This window comes from Aythya ferina, assembly GCF_964211825.1.
Source record: "Aythya ferina genome assembly, chromosome: 3".
NCBI classification, from domain to species: Eukaryota; Metazoa; Chordata; class Aves; order Anseriformes; family Anatidae; genus Aythya; species Aythya ferina.
The window spans coordinates 86,353,889-86,367,047 of NC_140298.1; the positions used below are offsets into that span (position 1 = coordinate 86,353,889).

At 34.7% G+C, this 13,159-nt stretch overlaps 1 protein-coding gene across 16 annotated transcripts in view; it reads right to left on the reverse strand.

Annotated features, from left to right (window-relative positions):
* Positions 1 to 13,159, reverse strand: part of MYO6 (myosin VI) — a 115,786-nt gene that overhangs the window by 68,520 nt on the left and 34,107 nt on the right. For all 16 annotated transcript variants that reach the window (XM_084512349.1, XM_084512355.1, XM_084512354.1 and 13 more), the window contains exons 3-9: positions 12,135 to 12,204; positions 8,439 to 8,512; positions 6,337 to 6,466; positions 5,235 to 5,340; positions 3,274 to 3,329; positions 1,099 to 1,196; positions 125 to 289 (exon numbers count right to left, since the gene is read on the reverse strand). In XM_084512349.1, coding sequence (XP_084368475.1) covers positions 125 to 289; positions 1,099 to 1,196; positions 3,274 to 3,329; positions 5,235 to 5,340; positions 6,337 to 6,466; positions 8,439 to 8,512; positions 12,135 to 12,204 — 699 coding nt within the window. The remainder of the gene's footprint in view (positions 1 to 124; positions 290 to 1,098; positions 1,197 to 3,273; positions 3,330 to 5,234; positions 5,341 to 6,336; positions 6,467 to 8,438; positions 8,513 to 12,134; positions 12,205 to 13,159) is intronic.

Genomic DNA, 13,159 nt, shown 5'->3' on the forward strand with positions numbered 1-13,159 from the left:
ATTTTCTGAATTTTGTAACAGAAAAGTATTTGTCATAGGTAACAGGTATTTTATTAAGATCTATGAGAGAAATCCATGTATGGCAATAATGAAAAGCTTTACAAACACTGACTCCAATACTCACCCTAAAGCTGTCAGGAGAACTTAGATACAGTTTTTCCCTAATGTCTTCTGGAGCACCAGCACAAAGCCTGTAAAAGATATGGTAATTCCTCTCTTCTTTGCCTTGCACACAGATCCTAGATTTCTCCAGAAGATAATGTGATACAAATCCACCAACCACGGAGTTCTAGGAAGAAGAAATATTTTTCTGATTATCTGAATGTTTTTAGTTTACTTGAGGTTCAGAGTTCATCGATTTATAATTGTCTGACCTGGCTCTTTCAACAGGTGCGGCTCCAAAGATTAAAATGTATCTTTATCTAATATATAAAAATCCTAAAAAAGAACCTGTTACCTTCACTATAACTTTTCCCAGGCTCATGCATTGAACCTACAGGGGCCTACTTCACACTCATGAGCAGCAATTCTATATGCAAATACATAAGCTATGGAAGCTAAAATATATCCAAAGAAAAATTTCAAATGCTACACAATGAGTACTATTTCTGACCAAAAAAAAATGTTCCATGCTTTCTGTTACATACATAATATTGATGCAAGGTACCAAAACTTCATACCAATAAATAAAAACATCAGTAATTAATATAAAGTATTAAAGCATTAAAATAGATTTATATCTGTTGATATATTATATGCAAATCATGCTTATTTGTGCATTAAAGAAATGCATAAATACTTAAGAGCAATTAAGTTATTCTTTAGATGTGCCTTTTTCCCCTTCTTGTGATGAAGGGAACAATTTTTATTCTTCAGTTACAGATGGAAGCAATTTTCCCATTGACTTGACCCACCATTTTCCGGTAATGACACAGTACCGTGTCATTAGCTTTACTTTCAAGGTGATAATCAAATGTGGTAATCAAGGACAGTAGGTATTTGATGCAAGATTGGTAAGTCTATTTAGCCTTCTTCCAATCTAACATTTCCATTTCATGGTGAAAATCGACACTCGTATCTGTATCAAAATTCCAGTACCTTTTCATTGAAGTGAATTTCCACAAATTTCCCAAAACGACTACTATTGTTGTTGCGAATAGTCTTTGCATTTCCAAAGGCTTCCAACAGCGGATTTGCTGTTTAAAAAAAAAAATAAGGAAGTCTTAAAATTTGATTAATAAGCTACCAAACTGAAAGAGAGAAAAAATACATACCAATGATTCAATGACCTTATTGGGAATAACATTTGAAAATTTAAGGAGAAGTATTAACTATCAGGAATAACTAATTTTGCAAATTGTACTGGATATACTGTGATGGAATTTACAATGAAGTGCTTAAATAAATAACGCTGCAAAATACTTGAATCAATACTGTAAGAAATTCAGAGACTATTACCAGAAATGATTCAGTGATGTTCTTCTACAGCAAGCAGGTAAATAACCAATACATAAACTCTATGATACAATACACAATTTGACATTTCCCAATGAGTTGTTATTCATAAAACCTAAACTACCCACTTATCCCACAGACAAAAATGCCACTTAAATGTCATGCATGCTGCATGTTAGATTGATTAGGGAATAAAAATACGTATTAGAAAAGGGTGTTGATTTCAAAAACAACTTAAAAATGCCCTTTCATATTAGCTCAATTAAGTGAATGAGTTATTTTTTGTTATACTGGCTGCAGTTCTCAAGCACCTTAAAGGAAAACCCATACAGAAAGAGTGGCAACAATCTAATGTATGTTTTATGTTTATATAAATCATGCATAGCTTAGGCAGTTTGAAAAGGTTTAGTAGTTATGAAACACAAGGCTTATGAAGAATGCATTTTGCTACCTCCGAAGACCAAAGAAAAACAATTTTCTGAATTGCACTAACAATAAACCAAGGAAAGTATCTGCAAAGTATTTTGATGCTTATAACTAAAACACATTAATTGGAAACTAAGTGAGCAGAAACTCAGATTTAAACCTCCACTGACGACCATCTACAAATTTGCTCCTATAAAAATTAAATTTTTATATGAAGGAATAACTACAGTGGTTGGATAAATTAGGGATGGTAATGCATTATTTAGTGAAGCATCAGCATTATCTTTTTTTGTTTTGGCTAGGTTTTCATTTTTTCATACTTAAAGCTTATGAAAATGCAAGTGTGACTTTCATAGCTGTCTTATTAAGACACCTTTGTTCAGGTATCCAGACACTTTACATAATATTAATAGTTTTGAAGAATTGTTAAGAATAAAAAGAAATTGCAAGAGGCCCTTCAGATAGGCTTAAGGCTCCTCTATTAATACAGATCTTGTAAGCATGCTCATTAAAATTGTGCTTAAAAAACTTTAAAATTCATGCACTGGATGCCGTTTTAAATTTAAAAACAAAACAAAAACACTTTAATCATAATACCTAGAAGTACCAATTAATTTTATGGCATACTGCATCAGGCATTATCCAACTCTTGGCCACTTTCTGTGTTCCTTTAGCACTGAGAAATTGATTTAAGCAAACCCTCAGGAACAAGAGATTAAAGCCTGCAGTACTGCTCTTGAATAATCAATGGCTCAAATATGTAAACAGGAATATTTAAAGCAAAAGTAAAAAATTTTAGTTAGGAAAAAATAAAAGTAATAATCCTGAAATAAATCTACTAGGACCTACAGACTGACAGATTTTTAGTGTGGTTGTTTGGGTTTTGAGATATTTATGCTTTCTCAAAAAGTTATTTTCTGGTTAATTAGGAATTCCATGCAACATTAAAGATGCTCAATCAATTGACCAAAACCAAACAAAACACTCTCTTCTAACCTTGTTTGGGAACCTGTTATAAAGACAGACACAATGAAAAAGAGATAAACATTCTGGTGAGAAAGAGGAATTATATCTTCCTGGTAGTAAGAGGTATTAATGAGAATATTATATTCTCCTTGCAGATTCATACAACATAAAATTCAGTGTATACGTGTGAAGTTCAACTCAAAGTCAAGATCGAGTACTGTATGACACCTTATTAAATAAAAGCAAAGCAAATCATAAATAAAAAAAATATATTTTAAGACTTTAGGATCAAGGTATGTTACGTCCTAGGAACTCTGATAGTATTTTCATCTTAGCTGATATTGTTTGACATATCAAATTTGAAAATAAAATAAAATAAAAATAACAAGTTGGAACCTTAAATTGAGTTAAAACAAAATATAATACCTTCTACAATTCTATCATCAATGTCTTGGCCAGTACCATAAGACTCTGTCAAATACCTGTAAAAAAAAGATAAAAATAAAGTTAAAATATCTTTTACATGTCAGGTTACCTCAAGTCAACAGGTTTGAGCACCATACTTATTGACTACTTGCTAAAGGGTGGGCATACTGGTTATAAGTTATAGATGGTTATAAGTTACGGTTATAGATGTGCATATGGAAATTACACTTTTATACAAATACAGTGAATCTATTACTCTATTATCTGTATAATATTAGTAATCTCAATAGAATCATGAACTGTCAGATGTATTTCCTGAATTTAAGTTCCATGCATACAGCATCTGCATTCACAACCATCAATGTTAATAAAAAGCCTACATGTAGATTGTGAGATAGGAAATCGCAATACATATTTAAGGTATAGTTCAATTTAGCAATTGAAGAAGGAATTTGAAACAAATTCAAAAGTTTCTTGAAGGTGCAGCTTTTTTTTGTGTGTGTGTGTGTGTGTGTTTTTTGTTTGTTTCTTAAACACCACCACCACCACCACCTCCCCTGAATACAGGGCATACCTTCTGGAAATGTACAACTAAATCTGGGACACATTAAAAACACTTCTCAAAATAGAACCTTCCAAAAAAAGTTTAGAAACATTAACAGAGCTGTATTAGTAGTACCTCTTGCCTTCTGATTACACAAGGAAAAAGCCTTCCTGTTTTTAAAACTCAATGACATTTTGTACACAGACTCTGTGGGGGTAGGTGGCGGGGAGAAGCAGCAGCGGTGCTATTTGCCTGCCACGTAATCAGAACTTCCTTTACTGAGAAGCAGAAGAATAACAGCCTTTGAGGACATTCCTCAGGGGATGCTCTCCCAGTGCCTGCGGTCTTTATTCTTGGCAGGATCAAAGTTGTGAGCTGTCTTCAGTTAGGACATCCCCTATAAATATCATTACCATCACCTTGCCGCAACTCCTACAGCTCTCCACTAAAGGTTGTGCAGGGGAAGAGGAGTATGAAGGACGGATGGCCAACCATGACAATTCTTCCTGGGATGTGGGAGATAACACCACTGCTGTACATACACACGTGATGCAAGAGAAAAGGGAGTTCAAGATTTACACAGAGAAACAAGGATAAGGGGGAAAGGAAAGCATTCACACTGCCTACACTGTGCTTCCCTAAATAATTTGTATTTAATAATTTGTATTTGTATAATTTTGTATAATGTGTATTTGTATTGTAGGTGAATTTAATGCAGCAGTGCTCTCCAGCTACAGTGCTCCAGAGTGATACATGTAAAAAGCAGTTAAATTATGACACAAATATGGTCAAAATCATGAAAAACATGTATGGAAGGAAGACTAGTATATATCAGCAATATGGCCTCCAGATAGTTTATTTATGCTTGATTTAGTATCTGTCATACCCAAACATCAATAAATAGATATTTATTATTATTCAGTACTTATTCAGCAAATTAGGGTAGAAGTATATTACGGAATTCCTGCAGTCGTCTCAAAAATCAATAATTAAAATGAATACTCAAGGAAACTGAAGAAACAAAGACAGGGAAAACAGACACATACACAGTTATGCAAAAACAAGTGTGTCTTGCAAGGCATAATTAAAGTGCCTAATTTAAATTTTATCAACCACAGTACCAGATGCACGATACCAAAATGACTGCATCATAAACCATAATAACTATGTGATGTCACTACAACCAAGTTATGGTTTCTGTGAATATGCAGACATTGCCATATGTTACCATGTCAGCATTTATGTTTAACCCTGTGAATTTCTTGTATTAAAGTGTATGTAGAAGGACACAGATAACTTACTGAATTGGGTCTTAACGTTACGTTACTGACTGATTACCTTACAATTAACTGTGTATGTCAGACAAACACAACAACAAAAGAAATTCACTGAATAACTTTGGTCCAAAAGTACATACCTCAAAACAAATTTAGTGTTTTCTGTCTTGCCAGCTCCTGATTCTCCGGAAACTATGATGGACTGACTCATCTTGAGTACCTTCATATCACGGTATGCTTTATCAGCTTAAATAAAAGAATACATGAGACATGACAAAAATTATGTTTTCCATTCTCCTGAATGTTAAAACAAAAATTAATCACAATACAAACAGGCAAATTTAACATTTTCAAGAATAAAAAGCAAATCTTTAAATTGTAATAGACTCAGTTGTAAAGTTTCTCTTTAAACTATATTATAGCTGCCCACCCTCCAACATGTTAGAGCTTAAAGTCCTTGGAAACAAAAACCTAATCAACTTTTCAGAACAAAATAAAACAAAGCAACTACCTAGAAAAAAATCTCTTCTGTTAAATGCATTCACAGAACAGCTGAAAATCAAGCCTACTTCAATAGTTTTTTTAAAGGGAAACTTTCAGGTGCACTTTGCAAAGCAAAATCTGAGCCAAGGACACTTGGAAACATATTTGTGTATTTTAATATATTTTTGTTGTTGTTGTTATGCAGCACGTACTGAAAAAAACAGCTGTTTAGATTTCAACAATTGTTTGATTACAAAACAAAGTTTAACACTCTCAGAAGGCTGTATTCCAATCAAATGCTGTATTCATAGATTTTTTCTTAAAAATGATTACTTTCCAAGTGACTTAAAATAAGGTTTATCCCAATAATAATATTTAAATACATTTTCTGCCTATAACATAATCATCTAAAAAAGAAACAGCGCATGTGATTTGGTTATATAAGACCAATTAAAATCATTATATTTTCCCAGTTTTAATTGCCATTCTTCACTTCTAAAATTTGATTTTTTTTTAAATTTTATTATTGTAAATTATATTAAAACTGCTTAGACATAAAACACTGGAAGTACAGAACAATCATAATTAGTTGCCAGATTCTTCAAACTGCATATCAAGGATGAGAAAATTTGCAATTTTAGCAATCACTTTTTATTTGCTAATAGCTTACAGTTACAGTTACAGAGCTGCAGTTTGCATATAGCTGCAAAGTATTTAATTCTTGTTCTGTAAACGACAAAACCCAGACTCAATACATACCAATAGCAAAAACATGTGGTGGCAACGTCCCAAGTGATCTACCCTGGTACTTTTTAATAGTATCTGAAGAATAAAACTTGGGTATATCAAAATACGGATTCACTGCAATGAGAATGTTGGCTACGTATGTCTGTGAAGAAAACAATTAACAGCAAACAATTAGCTAGTATCCAGCCAAGTGGTTAACAGCAATTTTCTATTATTATTGAAGAGTACAGCTGAAGTATAACAATTACAATTCTCTCTAGCTAATAGGTACAAGAAGGGATATGTTTTCAGAGTTCCTCTAATTATCTTCTCAGGACTTCTGTGAAAACGCATTTCTCAGGAGAATTTCCTAACCACTGAGCTGTGGAGTATGTCCTGAATTTGACCTTTCTCCCTCTTCTTTTAAATGATTTCCTATTGTATGAGTTGTTGGATCACGGATAAAACATCACTACTTCCTCCTCTAAACTAAACTCTTTGCTAGCACAATGCAGTCTCCTCCAATGACATTAATTTTTCACTATCAAATGGAAGCAACTCAGCAGGAAGGACTGCTGGGAACAAGCTTGAGCCAGGCAATAAAATCATTCAACTGCGAGAAATTAGCTATGGCTGTTTCCACAGTGAGAAATACAGAATACAAATGCTCTGTAATAGAGAAGGAATTTGAGAAAAATCTCAAACCAGGTCTGCCTTTTAGTTTTTGACAATAAGGAAAACTAAAACGTTTTGTACAATAAGGAAAGCCAAAGATACATTGTAGTTAACATTTCTGAAAAACCTTTCATACTTTGGTTTTAATGGCCAGATCACATACAAGGATGAACAGATGTCTGCAGCACAGAAAAAAGCAGATTTGTAGGAAAAGGTCTGGAGAAAATCAGATAAACCCTCAGCCTGAATAACTTATTTGGTTGATTGTTACTAAGCATATCCAAAGACTGAATTTTGGACACTATCATGACATGTGGACAGAAGGTTGGACACACACAATATATTAATTTTCTTAGATGCTTCTATTTTCGTCATTTATTTCTCTGATAGAAAATTCATGCACAGAGTTCCTCATGAGCTGCAAGTTCTAATATTAGTTTTCCTCTTAGTAAGAATACAAATGTTGTTAACCAGCTCTAAAAAATAATAATAATGAAATAAAGAAAGAAAATATACCCACTCAGGGCAACATATTAGTAGCAGTGGTTTAAAATGAAGAAAAGGTTTGTGAAACTAAATACTGTCCTCCCTCATGACCAGTTCAGTTTCAGAATTTATTTTATTGCATTGGGGTTTTTGTGTGCATGTGTGTTTTATTATTGTTTTTCCAGGACAGCATTCAAATTGCCACTTTTATTTATTTATTTTAAAGCTGGTGCTTAATCTTGAGCCTATAAAGAATTTATAGCTGTGTAAAGTTAACTGCAACAAAGGAAAACAACTATACTTCTTTCTGTATAAATAAAAGGGTATAACACTAAATCAATTCATTTTAGAACCGTAGATTAACACACAAGATGATTATTTGAACACTGACACTTAGAAATTGTGTAGAATTATTTTGTACCATCACTAGCCAGCTTTCTACTAGGAAAAAAATAAGAAAGAAAATTCTTATCTTTCTTCTATTTCACAGCTGTCAGTGTCAGGGCAGATGGCAAGGACAAAATGTAATTTAGTCAGAATTCATTAAGTACAATTAGGCAATTTGATAGCAATATAAAAGATTAAGATGGACATCTGAGCTAGGAGGTGTCAGAGACGGCACCTGTTTGCTTCGTTCAAAAATAATGAAGAAAGAACCACTTTGTTAAAAGCTACTCCACTGGTAGGTAAGTTCCCTACAGGAACAGACCTTTGTGATACAAACGCTGTGTTGTAGTTGCAACTGAGCAGTCAAGTAGAGAAAAATCTATTGCTCTGCCTGATTAAAAAAATAGCAAGCACCAATTTGATTAAGGTCTCAAGCAAGATAGCAAAAAATGCCTAAAACCTCCTAACCTTCTAATGGTACTATTCCTGCTGATTTTCTGTGATAGAGGAAAAAATTTTGTTGTTGTTTTGTGTGTTTTGAAAGGATATTTATTGTCAGACCAGTTTACATCACAGTTAATACTTACATAAATTCTGTCCTTACTGTACCGAACTTTGATATTGTGAAGGAGAGTGGCTTCATTTAAATACATCAGGGAACCTGCAAATAAAAAAACAATCATATACCATTAAGAGCACAGAAGAACCTTAATGTACAGCCAAGCAACTAAGTCTTAGGATTAAGGAGCATTTTGCTTCCCCTCTCTTTGATTACAGTTTAATCCTATCATTCCCTTGCACTGTGTTGAGGCAGAACTGCTGACTCGATACTTGCTTTAAAAATTATAGACCTACTCCTTATCGTACAACCTAAGTTAAAGAAAGTTGCTGAACAAAGAATTAGACAACAGGACCCTCAACACATTGTGCTCAGTATAAATTGTCAGTTTTAAGGTCCTTTTTAATGTCCTTCCAGACAAACACACTGTGTTTCCCTCCATGCTGTCCCAAAAGTGTGGAAACCAGTGCCTATCAAAATCCTTAAAACCAACGTTTTTTCCTTCCAGCTCCTCTCTGCAGTCTCTGCAACAACATCCACAGGGTAACACCATCTTGTTGCTAGTAGGCCTCCGGAAACACACTATCAGGGGGGATGTTAATATAAGAGAAATGAGCTATTTTCTTACCTTGTTAACATAAAATAGCTGAACTAACTTTGCCAACAACTTAGCAAAAGGCATCCCAAGGCAGAGAGTGGGCACACACACAAAGTTTCAACGTGCTGGCAAATCTAGGCCCTGTTTTCAGAAACATGATGTTTAAGACACCAGAAGGTGTTGGCAGCCTTAATTAGAGAGAAGTGAAGGCACTACTTATTACACAGCCTCGATATGCAAATATGCTGAATCCTCTATCTGCCTAAAATTTAAGTGCACAACACTATTTTGTCTTGTTACAACAGATTGCCTGCCATACTGGTAAGCCTTACAGATTAGTGGCACTTAGGAAGTTGCAGATGAAATAAGCACTTAATGCTAACTGCTACCCCCTCCCTCACACAAGGGATGAATGATCAGTGTACAAGGACCAGTGAAGTGTAGAAAGCTGGTGTTGTTTCTGAATTTGGGCCAAATGGGACCAATGCCCTTCCTCAAGGGCCCTTGCAGAGAAAAACGTTCTAGCTCATTGCCACAGATGTGCAAGAGAGACTGCCAACTCTTATTACTTGAAGTCCATCTTCCCAGACACCTCACCCAGCAAGGAAGCCTGAAGACAAGCAAGGAGCTTAACTTCTCCCTCCACCCTCCTCCTGCTGACCCAAACAGTACTGGCAAAGGACAATGGGAGCTTCTCAAGAGCACAGATGTTGTCTTTTTCCATCCTATAGCCTTCCTTTGGCAGTAGGACAGAGAATGGCTCTGCCTTACACCACGTGCAGCAGACCAGCCTGAAGCAAGAGACTCAGTGAAGAACAGGAGCCTGCTCCAGGAGAAACATTGCTGCCTCAAGACAAGACTAAGGCTTAAATCTGCAATTTCAAAATATATCTTCTCTAGAATAAATCCCTTAAAAGTGGCACTCCTATCCAGCGCCACAGGAAGTAATGAAAGGGAGAATTCTGCATATTCATACAACTCATTCATAACTATAACCAGTGTATGTGCATTTCATAGTCCACATAATTATTTGCATACACACACACAGAGTTCACGGAAGCCAATTCAAGCACTTAAAGTCAGGAAATACCACTGCCATATTTACACACACTGTCTCTTCTGAATTTTATTTTATTTTTTTACAATTCTTATCTGATAACCTGCCCCCTTCTTTTCTTTTTAAAAATTGTTTCACCTCAAAATCAAGAAGTTCTGGTTTCTTTTTTTGTCCACATATAGTGACAGACACCGAAACCTGAGTGAAAGAAGAGTGTGAATCACAAGGAAAGGTAAATCTTTTGTCTCTGTACCACTTGCAGCATTTACTAAAAATTCATATTTGAGGAAGGGCTAGATTCTCAAAAAGGTCTTTCTTGCAGCCAGTGCATTTGGGATATAGAAGACCAAGAGTAGTGGGGGGAAAAAAAAGCAATACTTAGCAAATTACACCCCAGGAAGGAGTTAATCACTAAGCACAGGCTGGAATGGTAAGTGTATTATTAACTAGACCTTCGGGATTTTTGAAAATGGTATTATAAGGAGAGATGGAAAACACCCAGTAGTTTGTAAAGTGAATTATATTTATATAATAATTATTCTTAAAGATCCGTGATGATCAGCACAAATCCTCTCTGTGAGAGAAGGAAACTGAACGTGGTTTCACACATGCTAGAGACGAACATCAACTGCTGATAATATTTGAAACAGAAGGGATTGCTGGACAAAATATTTTTAAGTTTTATATTTTAGCCAGTAAGCCGAAGAAGACATGTTCTCTCACAGGATGACTGTTTTAACTTAATTGAATAGCACTTTGCTAAAATCTCAAACGACTTCCAGTATCTCATTCCAAATTTCAGTTCCCTGACTGGGACACTGAGGTGCCAGAACATCTCAATAAGGTTGCTGTGACAGACACACACACATTAAATGCATGTCCCGAACAATCATCATGTGCAGAGAAGACAGGTACAAATGCCAGCAACTGGTAACAAAGCTGCCAGCTTGGTTCCACCTCTGACAACACTGCACCATCAACACTGCGCCATCTAAGTACAATCAGAAGCCTCAACCCTTGCCACAAGCTTTTTCTTGTTCCTTACAGAGCAGTTGTAACAGCTGTACTTCCTGCCATGGGATATAAATGCCATCCCCCACAATATAAAACTTGTTTCTTAAATCATCAACAACTTTCAAAGTCCTACCTGCTATTTATTTTAGAGGAAGAACAACAGAAGCTACTTTTGCCCACCAGTTACGAAGTTACTAGTATTTGGCCAAACACTAATCCCCATCAGAAATATTTAAAATAATTTCCCTCATCAGATCTTCTAGATAGGATAGTCTCTCTGAATAGATTTGCTCACAAACAGCAACAGTGGCAAAATATTCAGTTCTATATTCTATTCAGTTCTACAAAAGCTGGTCCTTTCTCACCTATCTCTGTACTCTCTCTCCTCACTTTAGATTTGCATACTTGATTTGTTTCCACAGATCTAACTATAATATATTTAACAAAATAAAACCCCTGCATATAAACACAATGTGTATTACACAAGTTCACTTCAAAGGTCCTTCCCCAGCAGCCCTCTGGTCTAATTCACTATAACACATTTCCCTTTCCAGTGGCCTCAGTGGGTCCAGATTCCTGTCTCCAGTTTTAGAAGTGTTATCTTAAATTTTTTTTCAACTACCTAAACTTCCACAGGAATGCTGTCTGAGAAATGGGTTACATGCAGGAAAACGCAGTACAATAGAGCTGCTGCTAAGGCAACTCATTCTTTTGCTGAGAGATTTAGTTAGCGCTGAAATGCTCAATTCAGTTGATCAAAATGCAGGTAAGTAGCATATATGTGAAGTTAGACAAATAACAGCTGTATGTGGGAATAACTCATGTAGTCATGAATTCCTCTAAAGTGTTCAGCTGAAAATTAAAAAACACAATCAATGATATTTAAAACAGGTTTACTTTAATAAGTTTCCAGGATCAGTAAAGTTCATATACAAACTCAAGCAAAGAAAACAAAAAGGACTATAAGAAAAAAACAGGGAGCTTGTAAAGAAATAATATTCTTCCCCAAACTATTTTTTTCAAATGCATAACTTATTTTAGAATTCATAACTTACAATTATCTTCCACATCCTTTTTGCTGTCTTCTTCAGCAGGAAACACTTGATTGACAGCAGCCTGGAAAGTCTGTTAGATGAAAAATACTAAAATTGTCGTAATTCCATAAAAATAGAGAGTCCAAAGATATCTTATGTCATGTTGCAACTAAATGCACCATCATCATGCATAGTTAAAAATGAAGTTTCTAGCTTTGTATCTCAGCACTGGAAATGTTACTGAGCTACCAGGTGCAGATAAGGAACTGCATTACATTACAAAAACCAATTCCTATAATATATATTATTGTAAAAATATTTGATGCATTTTGAAAATTACACATAACCATTGGCATATAACAGACAACACCAAAAATGAAGACTAGAAAAACAACAATACCGCAAAGGGAACAGATCTATAAAGGACACAAAATTTCCTCAGCTTTGCAAAGAAGCAAAAATAACAAAAAAAAAAAAAATTATTAGTTCAGTGAATTGTCGTCATCATATATTGTTTTAAAACATTCTCACTTAAAATATAAATATTCAATATATAATATTCTCTATATCTCCAAATTCTGTAACTTTGAGTGTTCTTTTTTTTTTTTTTTTCCTTCAACAAGCCAGTATCAAAGTAAAACAAGACTTTCCTTCAACCCCTGTACTCCAGTAACACAAAACAGCCATTTAGCAACTGTTCATATCCAACTGGAAAAATTAATAACGAACCAAACTTTGTTCATCCTCTACATTTTAATTAATATTGTAAAGATGAAGAAATATCCTATAACTTCTTTTTTTTTAAAAAAAAAAAAAAAGCTTACAGAACTGTATTACAGCATCTGCGCAAAGCTACTGCATATTGTAAGAACTAGGCTCTTAATTATACTTTTTATTTACAGCAGTAATAGATTGTCTGAGCTACCTAGGAATGAACAGAAACATCGTTGTACCAATTAAACGTGACAGAGCTGCTACTACATGCTACTACAGGCCTTTTCCCCATGGAAATGAAGACAAGAAGCCTACTTAATTCTGTCTCTACT